Source organism: Bison bison, unplaced genomic scaffold, assembly GCF_000754665.1.
Source record: "Bison bison bison isolate TAMUID 2011002044 unplaced genomic scaffold, Bison_UMD1.0 scf7180017864516, whole genome shotgun sequence".
Taxonomy (NCBI): Eukaryota; Metazoa; Chordata; class Mammalia; order Artiodactyla; family Bovidae; genus Bison; species Bison bison.
The window spans coordinates 9,045,078-9,065,372 of NW_011495069.1; the positions used below are offsets into that span (position 1 = coordinate 9,045,078).

Below are 20,295 nucleotides of genomic sequence, written 5' to 3' on the forward strand. Positions count from 1 at the left end.
TTAAAAGTGCTTGGAGTTGGGGGAGAAAAAAGGAAATACTTTTTTTTTTTTTTTAAGAAAATACTTTTGATGTACATAGTATATTTTCTACTATGCAGTAAGGACACACTCTGTTTATAGGACCTAGGGACTCCCTGCCTTCCATTTCTTTCTCTTCTAGCTCTTTGGTGGCATAGCATGAGGATAATCTGAACCTGTGGTCTGGTTGGTTGATGAAGGTGGAAAAGCTCATTTTAGGATGGTGACCTATGGTGGTCTCCAAGTATGACCAGTTAAGAAAACTGATTCTTGAAAACGCTGCTCAGAGGCTAGTATGGGAGCCTTAATTAAATGCTACGATAACCTTTCAGCTTGTTGATGGCCAGCCGATCTGAGAATCTGGTGGTCCCTGAGTAGATCATTCTTAATAACTTCCCTCTATCTCTCATTCCGGCCCCTTGTCCCAGTGGCCATCTTGAGTTTTGTTGTTTTTCCTTTCCTTGTGTAACTTGTTGTCAAGTCCTAGTAAATAAACCCTCTAAGAAGACTCCTGACAAGTTACCAAGTGGATGAGGTCTCTTTGAGTAATGGACATTTGAGCCACAACCTGTCCCTCGTTGTATGTCTTAAGGATTGTGCTTGGCACAGAAATGGTCAGATAATAAACATTAATAATGGAAAGACCAAGTGGAGAACCAGTGTTTAGTTCATGTGGGCTTTCTGAAAACCCTATGTGGTTTCTGAATCCTTCCCATTAAAAATAAGTTTCCTGTACCAGACCACTTTTCCCTCCTGCCTGAGTAGGGAAACTGTGATCGCTGTGACCCGGCTGCGATGAAGGCAGAGGCTTCCAGGAGGCAGTATGTTGACAGTTTGATCTGTGAGTTGGTATTTGTATGTACAGATGAATACTCTGGCAGGGAGTCATGTGCTCCGTGTGTGTTTCTGTGTTCTAGACTCACTGTATCATCCCTCTGCCATTTAGCTTTATTTTCTCTCTGTTCTTGCTTTCTTGCTTTTTCATTCTCTCCTTTGGTGTCTAACTCTGTTAGTAGAATGCAGAGCACATTGGGAGACATCAGTAACTTTAATACATCAGAGCTGGTAAAACGTCTTACAAGAACTGGAGAGGCAATTTGTACCACTTTCAGGTCAACATCGTTTCAGTGAAGATTCCTGGTGTCTGCTCACCTCTGTTGGAATGGCCTGGCTAACTGGAGGCAGGACGTGCCTTTGTCTAATTAACTAATAAACCAGAGTTCCCTAGGTGATCTCTGCCTGTTCTCCTTTCCCACTTTATTTCCTTTGGTCTAGGGATTGTTTCTCAGCCCTCAGTCTGTTTTGGGGGTTCTGTTGGTCTAGGACAGATTTGTAACATTCTTGTTTTTCTTTCTAGTCTGTGATTTCGATCTTCTGCTTTCCCAGTGCAGCTTTGAATTGGCTTCTTTAAAACCCCTACATAAAACCTCAAGTGACCAATATGTGGTCTCATTATGGTATTTTGGGTTAAAATAAAATGAGATTGAGATAGCTGTGTTCACCCACCCAGACATATTTACCAAAGGGAAATTCTGTGTGCCTTGAATAAGACAGTCTCAAAAGAGTCTGTGAGCCAAAACAGACTTGGGGGTGGGGGTATGGATAAATATTAGCTAGATTTCCATAGCTTAGCATGCCAAGTAGCCATCCCAATTTGATTATACTGGCCAGAGATAGCAAGAAAGACAGCTGGTATCTTTGGTCTGTTCTCATGTATTTCTGGTATAAATGATGAAGCTAGGCTCTTTACACATTTGTGTGGACAGTGGTATAGAGGAGGTTGGTACCCAGGTACTTTGGGAGCTCTGAAGAGAGAATTGGAGAATCTATAGGAAGGACTCTGGTTTTTCATTTGGGGAACTAATGACCTTTAAAAAGCCTGATTTGGAAGCATCTCAGAGTATTCTTGCCTGGAGAATCCCAGGGACGGGGGAGCCTCGTGGGCTGCAGTCCAAGGGGTCGGTGAGAGTCGGACATGACCAAGTGACTTCCTACTTTCACTTTCCACTTTTCATGCATTGGAGAAGGAAATGGCAACCCACTCCAGCGTTCTTGCCTGGAGAATCCCAGGGACGGGGGAGCCTGGTGGGCTGCCGTCTATGGGGTCGCACAGAGTCGGACACGACTGAAGCGACTTAGCAGCAGCAGCAGCAGCAGGGAATGAAATGGCTGGATGGCATCACCGATGTAATGGACATGAACTTGGGCAAACTTCGGGAGATGGTGAGGGACAGGGAGGCCTGGCGTGCTGCAGTCCATGGGGTCGCAAAGAGTCAGACACGACTGGGTGACTGAACAACAGCATAATCTTAGTAAGGTTGGCTGTTCCCTCAGCCAGTCTTTAATTTATTTTATTGTACCTGTTGTAGTCCCAGTGGACGTAGGGGGACCAAGGGAAAGGCTGGCATTTTTGAAGAGTGGTCCAAGGCAGCCCTAGGAATTAATGAAATAGTGATATGGCTGCCTTTTCTCAGTATCTTTATCAAAAACATAGTACTTGGTTGGATTGATGACAGTCAAAGCATGATGACATACAGAATCCCCTGCTGCGTGTAAGTCATGTTCCTACAGCTAAGTGATGTATCACAGATATCTTTTTTAGTAAAGAAGAAAAAACTGGCAGAATGTAGAACTGTGTACTCAGAGAAGTTTAGGATCTTTTTATATAACCCATGCCAGATCAGTCCAACTTTGGAGATAAAAGGAATAGAGGGTAGGGAGGGGGCAAGAGAGCTTTTTAAAAGAGAAGGCAAGAAGGCCTTAATGTTTTTTGGTTAAGAACAGTTTTTGCCTTTTTTTCTTTGTTTCTGAGCAGTTACCCGCAGAGCAATTTAATACATGGAAGAAAGAGTAGTATTTTAGAAACCAGGTCAAAAGAACTAGGTGTGATTTAGAAGTGTTGTCCTTACTGAAAAGTTGATAGGTACTCTCCTGGGTAAAGCTCCGTTTGTAAGGTTATGTGACCCTTGTCTCTCCAGGTATCCCTTAAGTGTACCGTATCAATTCATGATGAATGACAAATAGGTAGGGAAGAAAATGTCTTAAAAAACTGCCCCTCTTGTTTGGGCTTGTGGTCCATCTACACTAAGGTCCTTTCCTGAGTAGAAGTACCAAATGATGGCTTGCAGGAGGAAATATATTTTTTCTGATGTCAACTCATAACACTTAGTGTGGGTAGCAAAATCTGTACATTAAGTTTTTAATTATTAAGCATGTACTGGGGATACAGTATACCACTCTGTCTTCCTTGTATATCATCAAGATTTCTTAGGCTTTGATCATGCTTCATTTCTCAAGAATTTTCAGGATAAGAACTTTTTTTTTAGCTGATTTAATTGTCCAGTCCTGTTACTGAAATTGTCTCATTTAAAGCATACAATAGTTGGGACTTGCCAGTATAAGAAGTCTTGTGGCAAAACTTTTTTTGAAAAACCTGTATCTACCTGCCATTCAGCACTTGCTTACAGTAATGCAGCAAATATTTAATGAGCTTCTACAGTGCATCAGGCACCAGGATTCTAATGCCATGGAGTACTTTCTAGTAGGGAAAGATGTATATATATAAATAACCACAAATAACTGTATAATTGTGATTAACACACTGGGAAAGTACCACCTTCAATAAATTATCTTCCAACTATTTCATAAAGTAAATATTTAATTTATGATTATCTTGGCTAGTGGGTGACTTTGTACTTGGGATGAGTACCAGTCAGTTCTGATTCCCTTTCCCTCCATTGCTCCCGAGTCAAGCGTTACAGGAAATTCTCCGTCTCAGGTTCGGCTTGTAATGGGCCGGAGTCCATTGTTTCTGAGGCTCTTCTTTGTGTGGCAGTGCATTGCAGGACAGTTGGCATCCTGCTCCCCAGGTAACAAACGCCAGTAATGCCACAGAACTGCTGTGATAACCAAAGAGGCACTTTCATACATTTGTTTCCAAACGCTGCTCAGGGGCTCGTGTTGTCCTGGTTGAAAACTGTTGGACTTTACTGTCAGGATTCTTGGAAGGAGCTATTGAGAAATTCCTTTGGAAGAACACACTGAAAGTAGGTGGAGCTTGAGAATTGGACTGGTCAACGCTTTTGGTGTCTGGCTTGTGTGCTTTTGTTTTTTAAGTAGGTATTTTGAAACCACTTTCAGCTCCATTCTGCTTTTTCTCCTGTTGAGGGTGTAGAGAAGGAAGTAATTTGTTAACTTCTAGTTGACCACTTTGGGTTTCTGGTCTTGAGTGTGTGGGACTGGACCTTAACTATTCTGGTTTCTAAGCTTTATTGCTAGAAATTTGGGATTTGTGTAGATGATAATAGCTAAAGTTAAGTTTTGGAGGATACAGCTATCATTTAAACACAGATACATGCTTTATATTCTAGCCTTGTAGCTTATATATTCTAGTCTAGGGTATAGACATTAAACAAGATAAATAAGTAAACTTTAGCATATAGTATGCTTAGTGATATGTGCTTAGAAGCAAAGTTAATCAGGGGTCAGCTGCGAGAAGTGTGCTGGATTGAAATTTTAAATAGGTGCACCAGGGAGGTCAGTTTGAAGTGATATTTTACGTGAGAGAGCTGTGCTAATACCTGGAAGGAGAAAGAGTATTCCAAGTGGAGAGATGAGTGAGTACAAAGACTCTGAGGCTGGAGCATGTCCAGCTGGTTTAAAGAACAGTGTCTTGTGTTGTTTTGTTTTAATAACTTATTTCATTCAACCCTGAGGGTGCTATTACTGTCATCTCTATTCTGTTGATATAGAAACTGAAGGACAGAGACGTTGGAGGCAGAGCTCTTAGGATTGACCTAATGTTTAGCCAAAGCATTTCCTCTCAACATGAATGCTGGTAGGAATTGCCAGACCTACAGAATCCCACTTTCTCTTTCACAGTCTCCTTTCTTTTCCTCTTAAAGTGGGTAAGTGTGTTTTACATACAGGTGTCTTATGTTCCTTCCCAGAGCTTATGTTCTACTCTAGGGTATAGACAGTGAACAAGATAAATAAGTAAAGCTTGTAGTAATTGTTAGTAATAGGTGCTTAGGTGGACAAGACAGTCAGGGATTGAGTATTAACAATTTGGGGAAATCTTAGCTTTGAGAGTGCTGCTTACTTGGGAATCTGAGTTCCATTCCTGGTTTTGCTCGATTGGCCGGGCACTGCCCTCTTCAGACCATTGTTTGGCTAAGGAAAACCGAACGTGCATCTGAGTTCTCGAGGTGCTCTGCGCTGGAGATGGAGGCAATTTGGAAGGAGGCCATGGAGCCCAAATGCTTCCAGACTGGACCTGAGAATCGCCTGAAGAGATTCCTGGCCCCATCCCAGAGCTGCTGATTCAGAATCTGGAGGGCAGGATTCTAGTATGCAGCTGGGGAGGTTAAGGTGCGACCTGGCTAGCACCTGCCCCTCTCTCCCAGCTGGTCAGAGAGCTGGGGTGGAAACCCAGTCGTTCTCTCAGTCTGGTGTACTCTTCTCACCACGTTGTACTGCTGCCTCACTCTTCAGATTAAAAAGTTGTAAAGAAGGGGATGTTTAATTTTATCAAATGGCATTTCATTCTTGTTTAGTTACTGTCTTGGGGCCTTGTGTGCCTACATGCTCAGTCGTGTCTGACTCTTTGTGACTCTATGGATTGTAGCCCACCAGGCTGTTCTCTCCGTGGGATTTTCCAGGCGACGACACTGGAGGGGTTGCTATTCCTCCCGGGGACCTTGCCAACCCAACCCAGGGGTCAGACGCGTAACTCCTGTGTCTCTTGCATTGGAGGTGGGTTCTTTACCACTGAGCCTCAGGGAAGTCTTGTCTTGGGGCCTCACTGGTTTATATATTTTATCCCTGTTTTAATAGTACCTTTCTCAAGAGGGTGTGTGTGTGTCTTAGAGGTTTTTGTAATTCATTGGAAATTGGGAGAATTTGGTTTGCTAAGTTTGGTGTTTCAAAAAAGTGATCATTTTTGGAAGACCACTTTACTTTCTCTGTGAAAGGTGGCTAATGAAAGTGCTCTGAATGAGAAGAACTTTATCATTTGTTGGGGAATTTATTACTTTGATGCTCTAGCTGCTTTATTTGAAGACCCTTTCAGGAACCAACGAAGAAATAAAGATTTATCAGCCACCTGGTTGTGGTTTTTCTGTCATATGCCTCTTTTGGATGGACAGCTGTGAGGTGGTTATTACAGTTGGCTCTCATGATCTGAAGATTCAATGACTTTCCCGCTCTGGTCTCTCTTTTCTGCCTTGAGTGAGGTTGTTTCTTTTAATCCCCTGATCTTCTGGTTTGGAAGGATGGAGCACAACAGCCTAAATACCTCTGAGCCTGGACAAGCCAAGCCTCGTGTCACTTTCGAGACAGTGTGGGTTGGAAGGTCTCTGAGTCTGTCCTCTGGTTGCAGCCCCTCCTAGGGGTTCCTTGAGGTTGATGCTTCAGGTGATGTCTTTCAAATGCGCTCTTACTTAAGGCTGCAAAGAGGAATGTGCCCTCATCTTCAGGAATCACTTCCGGTAAACAGAATGGGGGTAGGTAGAACTTTTCATTGACTTTGGATTTTTTATTTATATTGTGAACATGTACAGAACTTTGAAAGAATTTTTTTTTTTAAACTGTCTCTTTGGAGTGGTAGTTGTAAACTAGTGGTTGGTAATTCCTCTCACACCACAGGCGTATGACCAGTTTGTTGAGAACTTGAATGAACTAGAACTAAACTGAAAGAATTTTCACTCTCTTGTGAAGTAGAAAAATGGGGTGTGATTCTCAGGTTATGAATGATAAGACATATAGGCTAAGTGGGTTGATTTCCTGGGTTAGGTATGGGTAGATTTGATGAGAGATTTTTATTATCAATTTAGATTCAGGAAATCATCAGTGAATGCTGCTGGTGAGACCAGATAGGAAGTAAAGAATCTCTTACTGCCCTGGGTCACATTATCGGTGGGGAAATGACTGCTTAACTGCAAGACAAAACGAAAAGGAAGGAATCTCATTGTTGGAGGCAGGATCTGGGATAGAACTAAATAAGCAGGTTTCTGGGCAGTTTCTCCGTGATTGGGGTTGGGCTCCTAGACCAGTCTTCAAAGCCTTGAAGTGTGCTGGAGGAGTGAGAAAAGACTGAATGAGGATACAGATGTCTGTATGGCTGGGGAGGGGAGCACAACGAGAATGATTTATGCTGGTCAACACGTGTATCTCGGGGTGCAAAGGGTGGTTCTGTTTATGGAAGTCTGCTCAGTCCTTCCTTAGATCTGAGTGGGGCCATGTGGAGCTTGTGGGGAAGCCGAGAGACCTTAACTTTTTCTACTTGTCCCTGCCTGGAATGCTGCTCAGTAGGGGAGGGTCCCACCCGGGAACTGGATCAACAGCTGCGGCCCGTCCCTATAATCACAGGAAGCTGAGGCCGGGTGCCTTTGTATGGGAGCTCCGCAGCCAGACAATAGTTTGTGCTGGCGGGGCCATGTGGCGCGTCACGTGACCTGGGGCTGTTTTCTGCCGGGGTCCTTACCCATCTGTTCTCTCGGCTCTTTCTGGGTTATCAGGCGCCAGTCCAAGTCCTCCCAGGCAGCCAGCTTCATGGCCAGAGATTACGAGCACTAACCTTCCTGGCAGGGGCGGTATGGCTTCGCGTTTATGCAGATTAGCCATGTGTTTCTCACTTCAAGGCGTTCCACAGGAAAAGCCTTTTCCTGTGTTTGGCTCTCAGTGGGCGGTTCCCAGCTTACTGTACTGGGACTCAGCAAGCAGCAGGCGTGCACGAGAGGGATCACAGTACACTGGCCCCCTCCCATTCCACCTCCAGTGCTACGTCACCACAACACAACCGCTCGCGCTCTCGTACTGTTGGTGTCATTCATTCGGTGCCAAGATTGCTTTAAAAAATTCCCTTGGCCCCAGTTCAAACAGGAGTACAGCTGGGATGTGTTAGATTTTAGGCAGTCTGCCCTCAATTTGAGATGAGTTATAAATAGCAGTGCCGACTTCCTTAACTACCGCTCTCTGAGGTAAAATGCAGGTTAATTACTGTGGGAATCAATTAGGGGGTTCTTTCGGTTAAAGAGCCAGGGATGCTTTTTTTTATTGTTATTATTAAAAGTCATACAACAGATCTGGCCAGGAATAAATTTGAAAGCACAAGGAGTAAGAAATGATATTCTAGGTTTCTGCCGGCCCCAACTAGTTGGCATTTAGGGTGACAGGTCGAGTGGCAGTCAAGACTTCTGCCTGCTGATGGACGCATTTTGTGGCAGCCCCCGGCCCATCCCTCTCTGATCACGTTCTTGCTGGTCCTTGGGTACTAAATCTGGCTCCTTTGGTTTGCTGCCTGGTCACTTCCTTTCTGCATCTTCGGATTGGGACTGAAACCTGGAGCTTTTCTGAGTGGAGCTTTTATTTCAAGAAAATTAAGAAATTTCTCTTTCCTTTTGCCCCTGCCATGTGGTACGGTGTGTTTTGATGAATTGTATATCGCTTGGTAGTTGGGTCCTTGGTCATGCCCTCTCTACTCCCTTCTGAATCAGTCGTGATCACAAGAGAATTTGGAAGTCAAGTGTGTTATATCTCAGCAACCCCTTAGGTTGTTATGGCTTCCCTTGGTGCAGTAAGAAGTTGTAAGGGATTCCGTTAGCCCTCTGATCTGGTGGGGCTTTTAATTCCATTTGCTTAGAGCAGGGGGACTCTATGCAAGTGGTGAGTCTGTAAGTGGTTTGTTCTGAATATATTCAAAGGGTCTAGCCTGCCAGGCATGCCTTTCCTTTTGATGCCCCTAAACAGCATCTTTTGATGCACTTCATTTGGCAGGCAGTTTGTAACACGTCCAGTGATCTGGAAAGAGATAAATGGTGAATGGAGATGGGGGTTTTCTTATGGCTCTTTTCCTCTGTTTTATTTTTATTTTTATGAATGCAGGAGAGTATATAGCAGGGGGCCCCGACTTCCCTGATCAAGGGGGCAGTATTTTCCTCTCAATTATGTGTCTTTGTGGCAGAGCCTTTGCTTTTGAAGTGTAATCACAGTAATCTACCCCCGTGGTTTCCCATTGAAAGGATTTCCTCTCCGTCTCTCCCAGAGTGGAACCTCTGGCTCTTTGGTATTTCCCATCCTCTGCCTCTTCCTGGGTGCCTGCAGACTGCTGATACTGGTTTTTCTGTCTTGCATGTAGTAGGGATTTTTTCTGGTCTGCAATTGCTACTTTCCAATAAAACTGATTAGTGAAGATTTAAGGCCCCCTTCTCTGTTACAAAAGATTGGAAGATGACATTTCATCTATAACTGCAAGTCACAAATCTTTAACAATGGTTTTAAATGTCAGAGGTGTGAGTTCAGTCTCTGCCCACCTCCCCTCCTCATGTGAGCAGATATTTAACTTTCACATGAGACCAGAGTAATCTGATTGAACTGAATACATTTTAGTTTGCTAAGCTGCATATTCTGTTGAATGGAGGGGGTCAGAAATCTCATGTCCAGGAAAGGGAAATGTCTTCATTTCATTTTTTTTTAAGAGTAAGAATTTCTTTAACTTGCATTTATTTTTAGTCTGCAAGAAATTTCTTAATGGAAGAATCCTTGAACCCTTTATTAACTAGCCCCTACATTAGTAGCTGTCCTTAATTGGGAGTGCAGTCCCGCTGATGTGAGAGAGAGAGGAAAAAGTAAGTTGCCTTTAGCCTTTTTGTTTGTGGACGCCTGTGTAGTTTGATGGCCTCTCTGGTTATAGGGTGGCACCCAAGATTGTCCTCAGAAATGTGCTCATTCTCTTTGACTGCTTGTTCTCCCCCCCCCTGCTTTTTCAGTGCCATCCCCATTTTCTTCTGCCCTCAGAGTTGTAACCTGGTTTAGGGTTTAGCAGTGCCCCTGGCCCTTTGACTCGATGGTTAAATCTAGGCGTTCCACCCATGGTATCCCCTACCACTTCCTAAAGACAGCCTGGCACATTGAAGTTCCTGAACCCTAGTTCTGCAGATGGGGTCTTGGGGGGACTTTGAAGATAAAATACCCGGTCTCTGACTTCCAAGAACTTAGTCTTGAGAGGTGCCGCCGGTTAGCTGGACAACTAAGTGCTGCAGCCTGTGCTTCTGACTGATTTTACAGCAGAACCTTTAGAAATGTGAAAGAGCAGGATGTGCTGAAGAATTGGGAAGTGGCTTCATGTTTAAGGGTTGAGTTTCTGCTGGTGGAAGCCATTGTGGGCAGGAGGGCGGGGCAGGGAACAGTTTCGTGGAGCTGAACAGTGGAAAGTTTGGCATGAGGAGCCTGAAAAATGCAAAGAAGTGGAGCACACTGTGGCGGACTTTAGAGCCAGGCAGAAGCACTATTTATCATTACTGATAATAGCTACTATTCATCAGGTGTTTTAAGTACCAGGCACTGTGTGAAGTGTGTTATGTGCATTTTAGATAAAGAACTGATGTATTCAGGGTCAGACAGTGATAGAGTTAGGATTTGAACGCAAGTCTATCGATTTACTATGTTCTTTGCTCTTTCCGTTTGATACTGTACATGATGTAGTAGGTAGGAAGATTGGAGCTGTTGTTGAGCAGGGAGAGGTGCAAATGATTTGTGAGTGTTGTTCTAGAACTGTGCAGTCCGATATGATAGCCACCAGCTACATGTGGTTATTTGAATTTAATTAAAAGTAAATAAAAATAATTCAGTTCCTCAGTCACTCTAGGCATATTTGAAGTACTTAATAGTTATATAACACAGAAAATTTTATTGGGCATGCTTCTCTAGATCAGTGGTTCTCAGCTAGTAATATACATTAGAACTGGGGAATTTCCTGGCGGTCCAGTGATGAGGACTTGGCACTTTCACTGCTGTGGCCTGGGTCCAATCCCTGGCTAAGGAACTAAGACTAAGGTCACTCGAGCTGTGCATCTCAGCGTGCGTGTGCAGTCCAGTGTGCACACACTGGAATCATCCAGGGATCTTGGGGTTTGAGGGGAGGGAGCCCAAGGCTTTCTGGACCCACTAAGTTGAAATCTTTAGGGAGAGGCCCAGGCATTTGTGAAGCTTCCCAGAAAACTCCAATCTGTAGCCCTGGTTAATAGCTGCTGCTCTAGAAGCTCCGTAGTAACCATGGTAGTGACTGCCCCTTGTGTGCTGGGGAGACCTAGACTGACAGGGATGCCCAGAGTGGGCTGGTCTCTGTTCAGCACACGTAGTCTCTTCACCTGGGGGCCGCATGGAAAGCAGCTGCAGTCTAGGATAAATGAGAATCTCCTTGTCATCTGCAGCGTGTTGTGGCTATTAAGCCCCTGAGCTCCTTGTAAGAGAGAACGGTGATATTTTGGCTCCATTGCCAGGTGTGTCTGGGGAAGATCACATGATATTTATTACTCACTGGTGCAGTTGTTGAATTTGAACTTCCCAAAAGAATGCATGGAGCTCCAAAATTATGATCGGAAATGTTGTTGGAGCTTCTGATACCAAGGCTGGACTGGGCAAAATTGTTCAGTTATGGTTGTTGGAAAGAGCACTTTAATAATACTGATAATGTAATAGTGATTTGGGGCATGGTTTACTATGATTCTTATAATAGTTTAGAAACTTGGAGAGTATTCTCATGATCCGTGTTACCTTTAAGGCTGAGATTTGAGAGAGCTTTGCTTCCACTTTTTCTGTTGATATTTAGAGGAATAGTCTCTGTGGCTTTTTAATCTTAGCCATTTTCTTCAAGACAGCTCAACTTCCTCTAACATAAAACACTTAGATGTAGTATGCCACCAAAAAAAAAAAGGGATATGTACAGAGAACCAATTACTTGAGTGCCCCCCTCCCCTTATTTTGGAGGGTTTTTGTTTTTGTTTTTAAGGCTAAAGTAATATATGAATTAGAGAGTAATAGAACCAGAAGGGACCCTTGGTGTAATCTCGGTCAGTAGTTCTAAAGTGTGGTAGTCCCTGGACCAGCAACATCAGCGTCACCTGAGCGCTCTCATAAATGCATATCCTAGGCCCAGCCCCAAACTCCAAATCAGACTCAGGGAGTAGGTTCCAGCAGCGTGCGTTTTAACCAGTCCTCCAGGTCATTCTGAAGTATTCTAAAGTTTGAGAGCCTCTGAATTCCTTAATTTGAAGTTACTGATATTCAGGTCATGGTATTAATATCTGCTCCCCACCCCCAATTTAAGATTCAGCTTTCAAGTTTTATGTCACGTCCAGGCCTGCTCTGCAGCCAGGGTGTACCTAGTTAAGTGCTTGGAGACACTCCCTCCTCACTTTCTCACCACCAGTAGATATGGGTGAGTGTCTTGGGGAGGGGAAAATGTGCCGGGGCTCTGTTCTATGCAGCTCCAGTAAGATAAAAGTTAGGTCAGAAAATGAATGAGTTGATTGATCATATTGTACCGTAAAGAGCTGAAAGTTATGTCTGTAGCCAAATACCTATGAATTGGACTCTCGTTATCGGTACCTCTGTGTCTTGCTCTTTAAGGAGACGTAAGTTCTACCCACCTTGCCACTCTCAAGGAGGTGAACTTTTCAGTTGAGTTGTACAAGGCTCTTAAGTAAATTCATGGTCACAATTCCCTCAACAACGGTAACTTAGCTGTGTTACCCATTTGGAAGAAAGCATAAATTTAAGTGCTTGTGCCATAGTACAAATGGGCTACTGATATGCAAGGAAATAAGATTTCACTATTTAAAGAATAAAAATATCTAGATGCTTGTATATTTAAATTCCCAACCACAGTTGTTGAAGCATCAGTTTTGGTATTACTGAACAAGATCATGGGAGAGTATAGTGACACCAACCCCTCCCAACTACAGGGCCCATGTTCTTGTTTTCTGTACCATAGAGTCCGTGTGTTCATTGCTCCACACCTGGCCTGTTCCTTGGGTCTCAAGTAGTACCACAGTTATAAAGTAGAATATAGCTTATAAGATGCTTTCATAAACTGATGGTGTTTCTCTTTTACATATGACAAAATCCAGTTCTGAAGAAGGTTAAATGACTTGTCCAAGGGTTACTGGGTATATACCATTACTTTTTCATAGTAACTGTTTTCCTCTGTGGCACACAGACTTGTATGCCTAGGTTGTGTTCATACTGGCAAGAGGCCATCAAAGCTTCAGGTTAATGAAATGCTCTTTATTTTGTAGCCATCCAGTCCAATGGATCAGATGGGCAAGATGAGACCTCAGCCATATGGCGGGACTAACCCATACTCGCAACAACAGGGACCTCCATCAGGACCGCAGCAAGGACATGGGTACCCAGGGCAGCCATATGGGTCCCAGACCCCACAGCGGTACCCGATGACCATGCAGGGCCGAGCGCAGAGTACCATGGGCGGCCTCTCTTATGCACAGCAGGTAGATGGTGACTCCAATGACCTTAATCCTTCTTGTTGTCCAAGATCTGGTCTTGAGCTGTAGGATCAGAAGGTGTCTTTGGCTTCTAAACCCCTTGAAAGGAGCATAGGCCAGCCGACTCAATTTCAGTGTGCTTACGTACAAGGCCAAGGTTGCGGTCATCATAGCATGTATACTTGAAGGAAAACTGCTCCCTGGCCACTGGCTATACATAACTGTCTTCTTTGACCTGGCTGGCCTGCTTGTATCCACTGAGTGGTTATCTCTGAAGGAGGTTTAAAGAAAGAAAAAGGCAGTAGCTGAACACCAATCCACTGCTACCAAGGAAAACCACTCATACCATGTGTCCTGGGGAGGGAAGTGTTAGTTGCTCAGTTGTGTCCAACTCTTTGCAGCCCCATGGACTGTGGCCCACCAGGCTCCCCTGTCCATGGAATTCTCCACGCGAGAATACAGAGTGGGTTGCTGTTTCCTCTCCAGGGGCTCTTCCTGACCCAGGGAGCTCAGGTCTCCGGCATTGCAGGCAGATTCTTTACCATCTGAGCCATCAGGGAAGCCCGAGGAGAGAAGAGGCCTTTTGTATTTCTCAAGGCCTTCAACATATATAGCTGTCTGGTTTACAGTGAATACGTAGAAGGGACTGGGAGTAGCGGGCAAAGGGAAGATTGAACAGTAAAGGTGCCAATGGTGCCATTACAGACGCTAAGATTTTACTCGTCTCCTTTTGTCTGAGCATCCGCACCATCATCTTTTTATCGCCACTCTTTTTTGTTTGTTTTGATAGCATTTTCTATCATTTATATATGCGTGATACTCATATTGAAAATGGTGTGAGGAATAGAATATTGAACCTAACTTTACTTCTAAGACTGTGATGCAAAGTATGCCCTTAAATATAATTGCCTTTCCTCCCCAACCCGCACTGAGAAAATAGAGGATATTTGGGGTGAATTTTATTGGTCTTTTTTCTTTCCTAGTTGGCCAAATGTATCCCTTGTGCCTAGAATAGTGCCTGGTACAAGTAAACAAGTAGGCTCTCAGATACTTTATGAATAAAGACAAAGTGAAAAAGAGAACCAGAGTAGTTTAGTCATTGGCATACCATCTAGACTACGAAACCCTAGGTTTTCAGTTGACTGAGCCAGTGACTTTTCATTGTGGCTAGGATATAGATTCCTAGCGCTTATAAAAAGTCTAGGCCATGATAAAAAAGAGTAGTCTCATTGGTGAAGACAGCTGTTCTTGAACTCTTGTAAGTTGCCCAAATTTTTATTAAACAGTGTAAATTTTCCATGGATGAATGTCGTCCATCTGTAAACAAACCAACCTAGTAACCCAGCTTGGCTGACCCTCCTGGCTCAGTTTAACAGGGTTGGTAGAAAAACCCTGGGCCTTCCAAGTGTGAGGCTTGGCTTGCCTGCTTTCAGTACCCATTTTCAGGGCATAGCTTCTAACAGAATACCTCACGTTTCTTCATTCAGAAGTGTCAGTGCTAAAAGTGTCCTTTCCTTTTACAGATTCCTCCTTATGGACAGCAAGGCCCCAGCGGGTATGGTCAGCAGGGCCAGACTCCATATTACAACCAGCAAAGTCCTCACCCCCAGCAACAGCAGCCACCCTACTCCCAGCAGCCACCATCCCAGACCCCCCATGCCCAACCTTCGTATCAGCAGCAGCCTCAGTCTCAGCCACCGCAGCTCCAGTCCTCTCAACCTCCGTACTCCCAGCAGCCGTCCCAGCCTCCCCATCAGCCGTCCCCGACTCCATACCCCTCCCAGCAGTCCGGCACCCAGCAGCACCCCCAGAGCCAGCCCCCCTACTCGCAGCCGCAGGCACAGTCTCCTTACCAGCAGCAGCAACCTCAGCAGCCAGCATCCTCGACGCTTTCCCAGCAGGCTGCGTACCCTCAGCCCCAGTCTCAGCAGTCACAGCAAACTGCCTACTCCCAGCAGCGCTTCCCTCCACCGCAGGTAAGATGCGCCCTCCCTCCACGTGACCGCAGACTTTGGGGGCTGGTGTCATGAGAACTTTGCCACTGAATTGGTTCTCTAACTGAACTAGCTGCATAAAAATTTGTAGCTCTCTTTATTAATAGGGCAGTGGAAAGTTGCATAGACAGACAAGAAAAAAAGATAATGGACTAGTTTTTATTTTTTTTTTAAACTGAGCATTGAGAACTTGAGCATCCAAGTGAGTTTGGTCTTTTTTAAAACAGTCACTTTGGGAGACTGTACTGTACTTCCATGCAATTGCCATTCTGTTCTGCTATTGCTCAAAATATTTTGGACCCCTTCATTTGAAATTGCTATCAGGGCTGATATAACATTCTTTAGAATATTCTTAGTGGTGGAAGTGAAGGTAAGCTCAGTAATGTCCAAGTCTTTGCTATCCCATGGACTGTAGCCTGCCAGGCTCCTCTGTCCATGGAATTCTCCAGGCAAGAAAACTGGAGTGGGTAGCCATTCCCTTCTCCAGGAGATCTTCCCAACCCAGGGATTGAATCTAGGTCTCCTGGCACATTGCAGGCAGATTCTTTACCAGGGAAGCCCGTTCTCAGTTGTAGCAAATACTTTTATTTGAGAGTGGATTTTGGGAAATAGCTAAAATTCATTTGTAGCCATGTCTCTGAACAAGTTAGGTGATAAAGTCTGAAAATAACAATTTGGGCTTTATTCTCTAAAGAACAAAAAGAGGAGAAATGCCTGAATGATGACAAGTCCACTAGAGATTTTGTGCATTGGAGGCATTGTTGGAGTCTCATCCCAGGCCAGTGCCTTTAAAGGAAGCAGTACTCATTTTAATACAGAGGTTCTATTATGAGTTTTTTGTTGGTGTTTTGAAATCGGTTGGTCTCTTTCCTTGATAGATAAAATTTGTAGTTAGCTAGATTTGAACGTTTGTTCCAAAGAACAGTTTTCTTCTGTTGGTGATGATAAATGGTCAACAGTGCCATCTGAGAGTCTTATGTCCACTGTTGACATTCTTAAGAGCCACAGTTTGTATTTTTCTGCCTTTGAATAGTATTGTGTGCGAGTGGTCAGTCTCTCAAACGCAGTTTCCCCCTGTGTGATAGAGTCCCATAGCCCTTTTCACCATGAAGCACGCTGGCCTGGTTTATCAATAACCAGGCTCTCACAGCTTTTGTTTCTCTTGTTTTAGGAGTTATCTCAAGATTCATTTGGGTCTCAGGCATCCTCAGCCCCCTCAATGACCTCCAGTAAGGGAGGGCAAGAAGATATGAACCTGAGTCTTCAGTCAAGACCTTCAAGCTTGCCTGTGAGTATTTCTGCCACCCTCTAAAAGCTGATGGGGGCAGAGAGAAAAGCAAGGAAGACCAGTTTCTGATTGGATGTTTTGGTAGTATTGAGCTAAATGAATGATGAACTATTCCTTAAATTCAAGCTCAGAATTCTGAATAGGCATTTGTGGACTGACTTTATAGAATGTCCTTTTTGGTTGCCTGCCCAGGGAAGAATATATTTGTGATCTCTGTTCAGAGATCTAAACATTGTTTAAATGAGTTTTTTTTTGTTGTTGTTTGTTTTAAATCTTGGGCTCTTAGGCATAGACGCAACTGAGGGACAGAGAAGATGGAAATGATAGAAGCACTGTCTGCTTTCCATCAAAGCTGAGAAAAAGTTCAGTGTTTTTTGCTTTTTTCTATATCTTACTTTTGAAAGCTAAATTTTTAGGTATTTGTCTTAACTTTTAGCTAGGAGGTAGAATCTGGAGTGCGTTCAGCATGGATTGTCACGTTTGAGCATGGAGGAGTAAAAGCAGATTTTCTAGTTGTTTTATGTGAATAGATGCTTTTGTCTAGTAGAGTTTTTGGTGCCAGATGCTTGATGCAGTGTTTATAGAATGGACAGACAGTATCCTGAAAAAGACAGTATGGTCTGCTGATGAAGAGCTTGGGCTCTAGAGCCCTGGATCTGCATTTTGACTCTGCCATTAACTGTAACCTTGAGCAAGTCACTTAATCTGTCCATGCCTTAGCTTTTGCATCTGTAAAATGAAACTAAAAGTACCCACTTCATAGAGGTTAATATTAGTATAAAGAGAGCGTTGGTGCTTGTTAGGCCTTCATAAACATTGGCTGTAATGACCATCATCTTCAAGGAACTATACTCAATACTCAAAGGCAGGTAACACCAACTATTTAATAGTAGGCTGGTCCTGGGAGCATTTTCCCTTGGTCTTAGCTCTGTTACTACATGTCGGCAAGTCCCTCAGGCTGGGCACAGGAATAAAATGGACTGTCCTGAGAAGACTGTAGGTAGCAAACCTTTCCTTAACAAATCTGGCTTCAGTTAGGAGATGGAAATTCAGCCGCAGGTAAGAATAAGATTCTTGTGAAATTTTTATTCTACTTGGATTTGAAGCTTGTCTCTTCCATTATTCTGACTTGTAAGAAAATGGTTTTCTGGATCTTTAAGGTAGGAGATGGGAACTCACTTTATCATGAAGGCCCCATGGCTTCCCCTGAAGATCTCTAAGCCGTAACCTTAGTAGGACAAGGTCTGTGGAGTCCCTCAGCACCTGTAATTCCGGCATTCCAGGCCAGGATGAATCGCTATTGTCAGCTAGGCCTTCGGAGACTGTTGACTATTTCAGCTGAGGGGTTGAGGGAGGAAGTGTCTGAATAAGGCAATCACTCTTGTTCCCTTCTCATTAACGTCTGTTGCAATCCTGTTTTGCATCCTAAACTTCACTGGAATGTGCTTTTTAACCTGATTCAGTCAGAACTGTGTAACCACTCCCTCATCACCTATCCGGGTGAGGTACTACTGTAGCAAGAACCCAAATCGGTAGATTTCTGCCCATGCTGTAAGTTGTGCCTCATCAGAAAGTTTCTGCTTGTTTCTGGTGACATTTTGGTTGAACTGCATTTGGTAGTTTTAGTCCTGAGAAACCTAGCATACAAACACATTGTCTGTTAAAGCTTGAGAGCCTTATGCTGTTGAATACAAGAGCTTGATATGACCTACTGAAGTGAAGACACCAGTAGCCTGTAGCCTCTTGGACCCAGGAGAGAGCTGTTCCTGGGTAGCCCATCCCAAGGAGCGTTCCCAGGTTCAGGCTTCTGCCCTGGGTTCATCCAAACAGGTCATTTGTTCTGTAGTAGTAGAAGCTCCATGTGGGAGGCAAACTGGCCGGGTTATTGGCATCTTGTTTGTTGAATTGCTTTTTATCCCTCTGCTACTTAGACAAAGAAACAAACGGTGGTTTATTCTTTGAAATTTTTTCTGGTTTGATGCCAGATTTGCCTAGCCAGGCTGGGGAAATAGTCACATCTGAAGAAAGGAGAAGGCGGGATTCCCTGCAAGGAGCCCGCTCCTTTCTTAAGCAGCTGTGTTAAGGGGGCCCTAGGTTCACCAGTGTATCCCTCCACTCAGCACGTGTTTGTGTTTGGCTACAGAGCAGATGCTCTGCTGACTGGAGGGCAGCCCCTTCAGTTTTTCATATCCCTCTTCCCACTCAGGCACCCTTTCAGCTTAGCCCTAAAGGCATTATGATTGTGACCCTTGATTTAAAGACTCAGTATGGTTTCTGATCCTGATTATTACAAAAATTAGATTTTGAGGGGTTTTTGCTGAGCTATTAACGCCAGACCATTTAGTTACTGTTATCCTGATTATGTTATTCCTCTATTTAAAACCTCTCAATTATTTTTGATTAAGAATAAAATCCAAAATCCACCCCGCCTCCCCACCTCTTTCTGATTTAGTAAGTCTGGAGTGAGACCTGAGAATTTGCATTTCTAACAAATTTTTGATGCTGCTAGACCAAGAATGGCACTCTCAGAACCTTTGTATGTGTACTTAGTCACTCAGTGGTGTCTGACACTTTGCAACCCCCGTGGACTGTAGCCCACCAGGCTCCTCTGTCTATGGGGGTTCTCCAAGCAAGAATACTGGAGTGGGTTGCCTTGCCCTCCTCCAAGGGATCTTCCCAACCCAGGGATCGAACCCAGGTCTCCTGCATTGCAGGTGGATTCTTTACTGTCTGAGCCACCAGGGAAGCCCCTAAGAACCTCTGCTTCATCCTTTTTTTTGCTTTCTGCCTTCTCTCAGTTTCTGTGGGGCCCCATGCCTTTTCCACTTCCAGCTCCTGCATACAGTTTTCCCTTTGCCTAAGGTACTTTTCCTTCTGACTTTTTCTGTTTATATTTCAGACTACATCTTCAGAATCATTTCCTCAGAAAACCCCTTAAGCTTCAAAATTCAGCTTAAATAATTTCCATGTTGCCTTCACTGACTAAAGGCATTTTTTATTTTTACTTTTTTAAAAGCCTGCAATATTTAAGATGTATGAAAAGGTATAAAGAATAATTAGGTGCCTGAGCCAAACCTTGCTGCCACAGGTAAAAGCACCTTATATAATCCATTGTGATCACTTCCCCATCCTGTGCCCAGAGAAGCATCATGCTGGATCTGAGGGTTTTTTGCTCCGTGTTGCTAGAGCATTTTGCTAATACCTCTGGGTTGTTGGGTCTTTCCCACTAGATAGAAATCTCCTGGAGGGCAGGCATTGTCTTAGTGACCTCTGTACCCCAAACCGTGTCTCACCATACCCAAGACCAGTAGTTCTCTACCTTGCCTGCATGTTAGAATTACCTGGGGGAACAAATGATTTTTAAAACCCATGGCCAGGGTTCACAGAATTCTGGTTTGTTTGGCGCGGGGTACGGCTTGGGCGTTGGCCTGTGAGAAGCTGTGCGGGTGCTTCTGGTTGGCAGCCCTGGTAGACATCCTCTCAAGTCCACACTGTGTCGGGTTCCTCGACTACAGCAGACCGGCTCAGCACCATGCTTCTCGTCAGTGCTCATCTCAAGGGTAATTTCTGTTACTTACTTCAAGCTCACTGAGGGTCAGACTTGCTCTGTCTTGCTCATTGCTGTTATAGAGCTTGTCATATAATAGTTCCAACTCATCGAATAGGTACACCTGAGCAGATTCATTGCTCATCCAAAAAGTGTATGACTGAC

At 44.1% G+C, this 20,295-nt stretch overlaps 1 protein-coding gene across 1 annotated transcript in view; it reads left to right on the plus strand.

Moving 5' to 3' along the window:
• Window positions 1-2,263: 2,263 nt before the first annotated feature.
• ARID1A (AT rich interactive domain 1A (SWI-like)) overlaps window positions 2,264-20,295 on the plus strand; it is a 54,859-nt gene continuing 36,827 nt past the window's right edge. Inside the window, exons 1-3 of the mRNA XM_010830108.1 lie at window positions 2,264-13,307; window positions 14,825-15,277; window positions 16,467-16,583. Coding sequence (XP_010828410.1) covers window positions 13,107-13,307; window positions 14,825-15,277; window positions 16,467-16,583 — 771 coding nt within the window. The 5' untranslated portion in view covers window positions 2,264-13,106. The remainder of the gene's footprint in view (window positions 13,308-14,824; window positions 15,278-16,466; window positions 16,584-20,295) is intronic.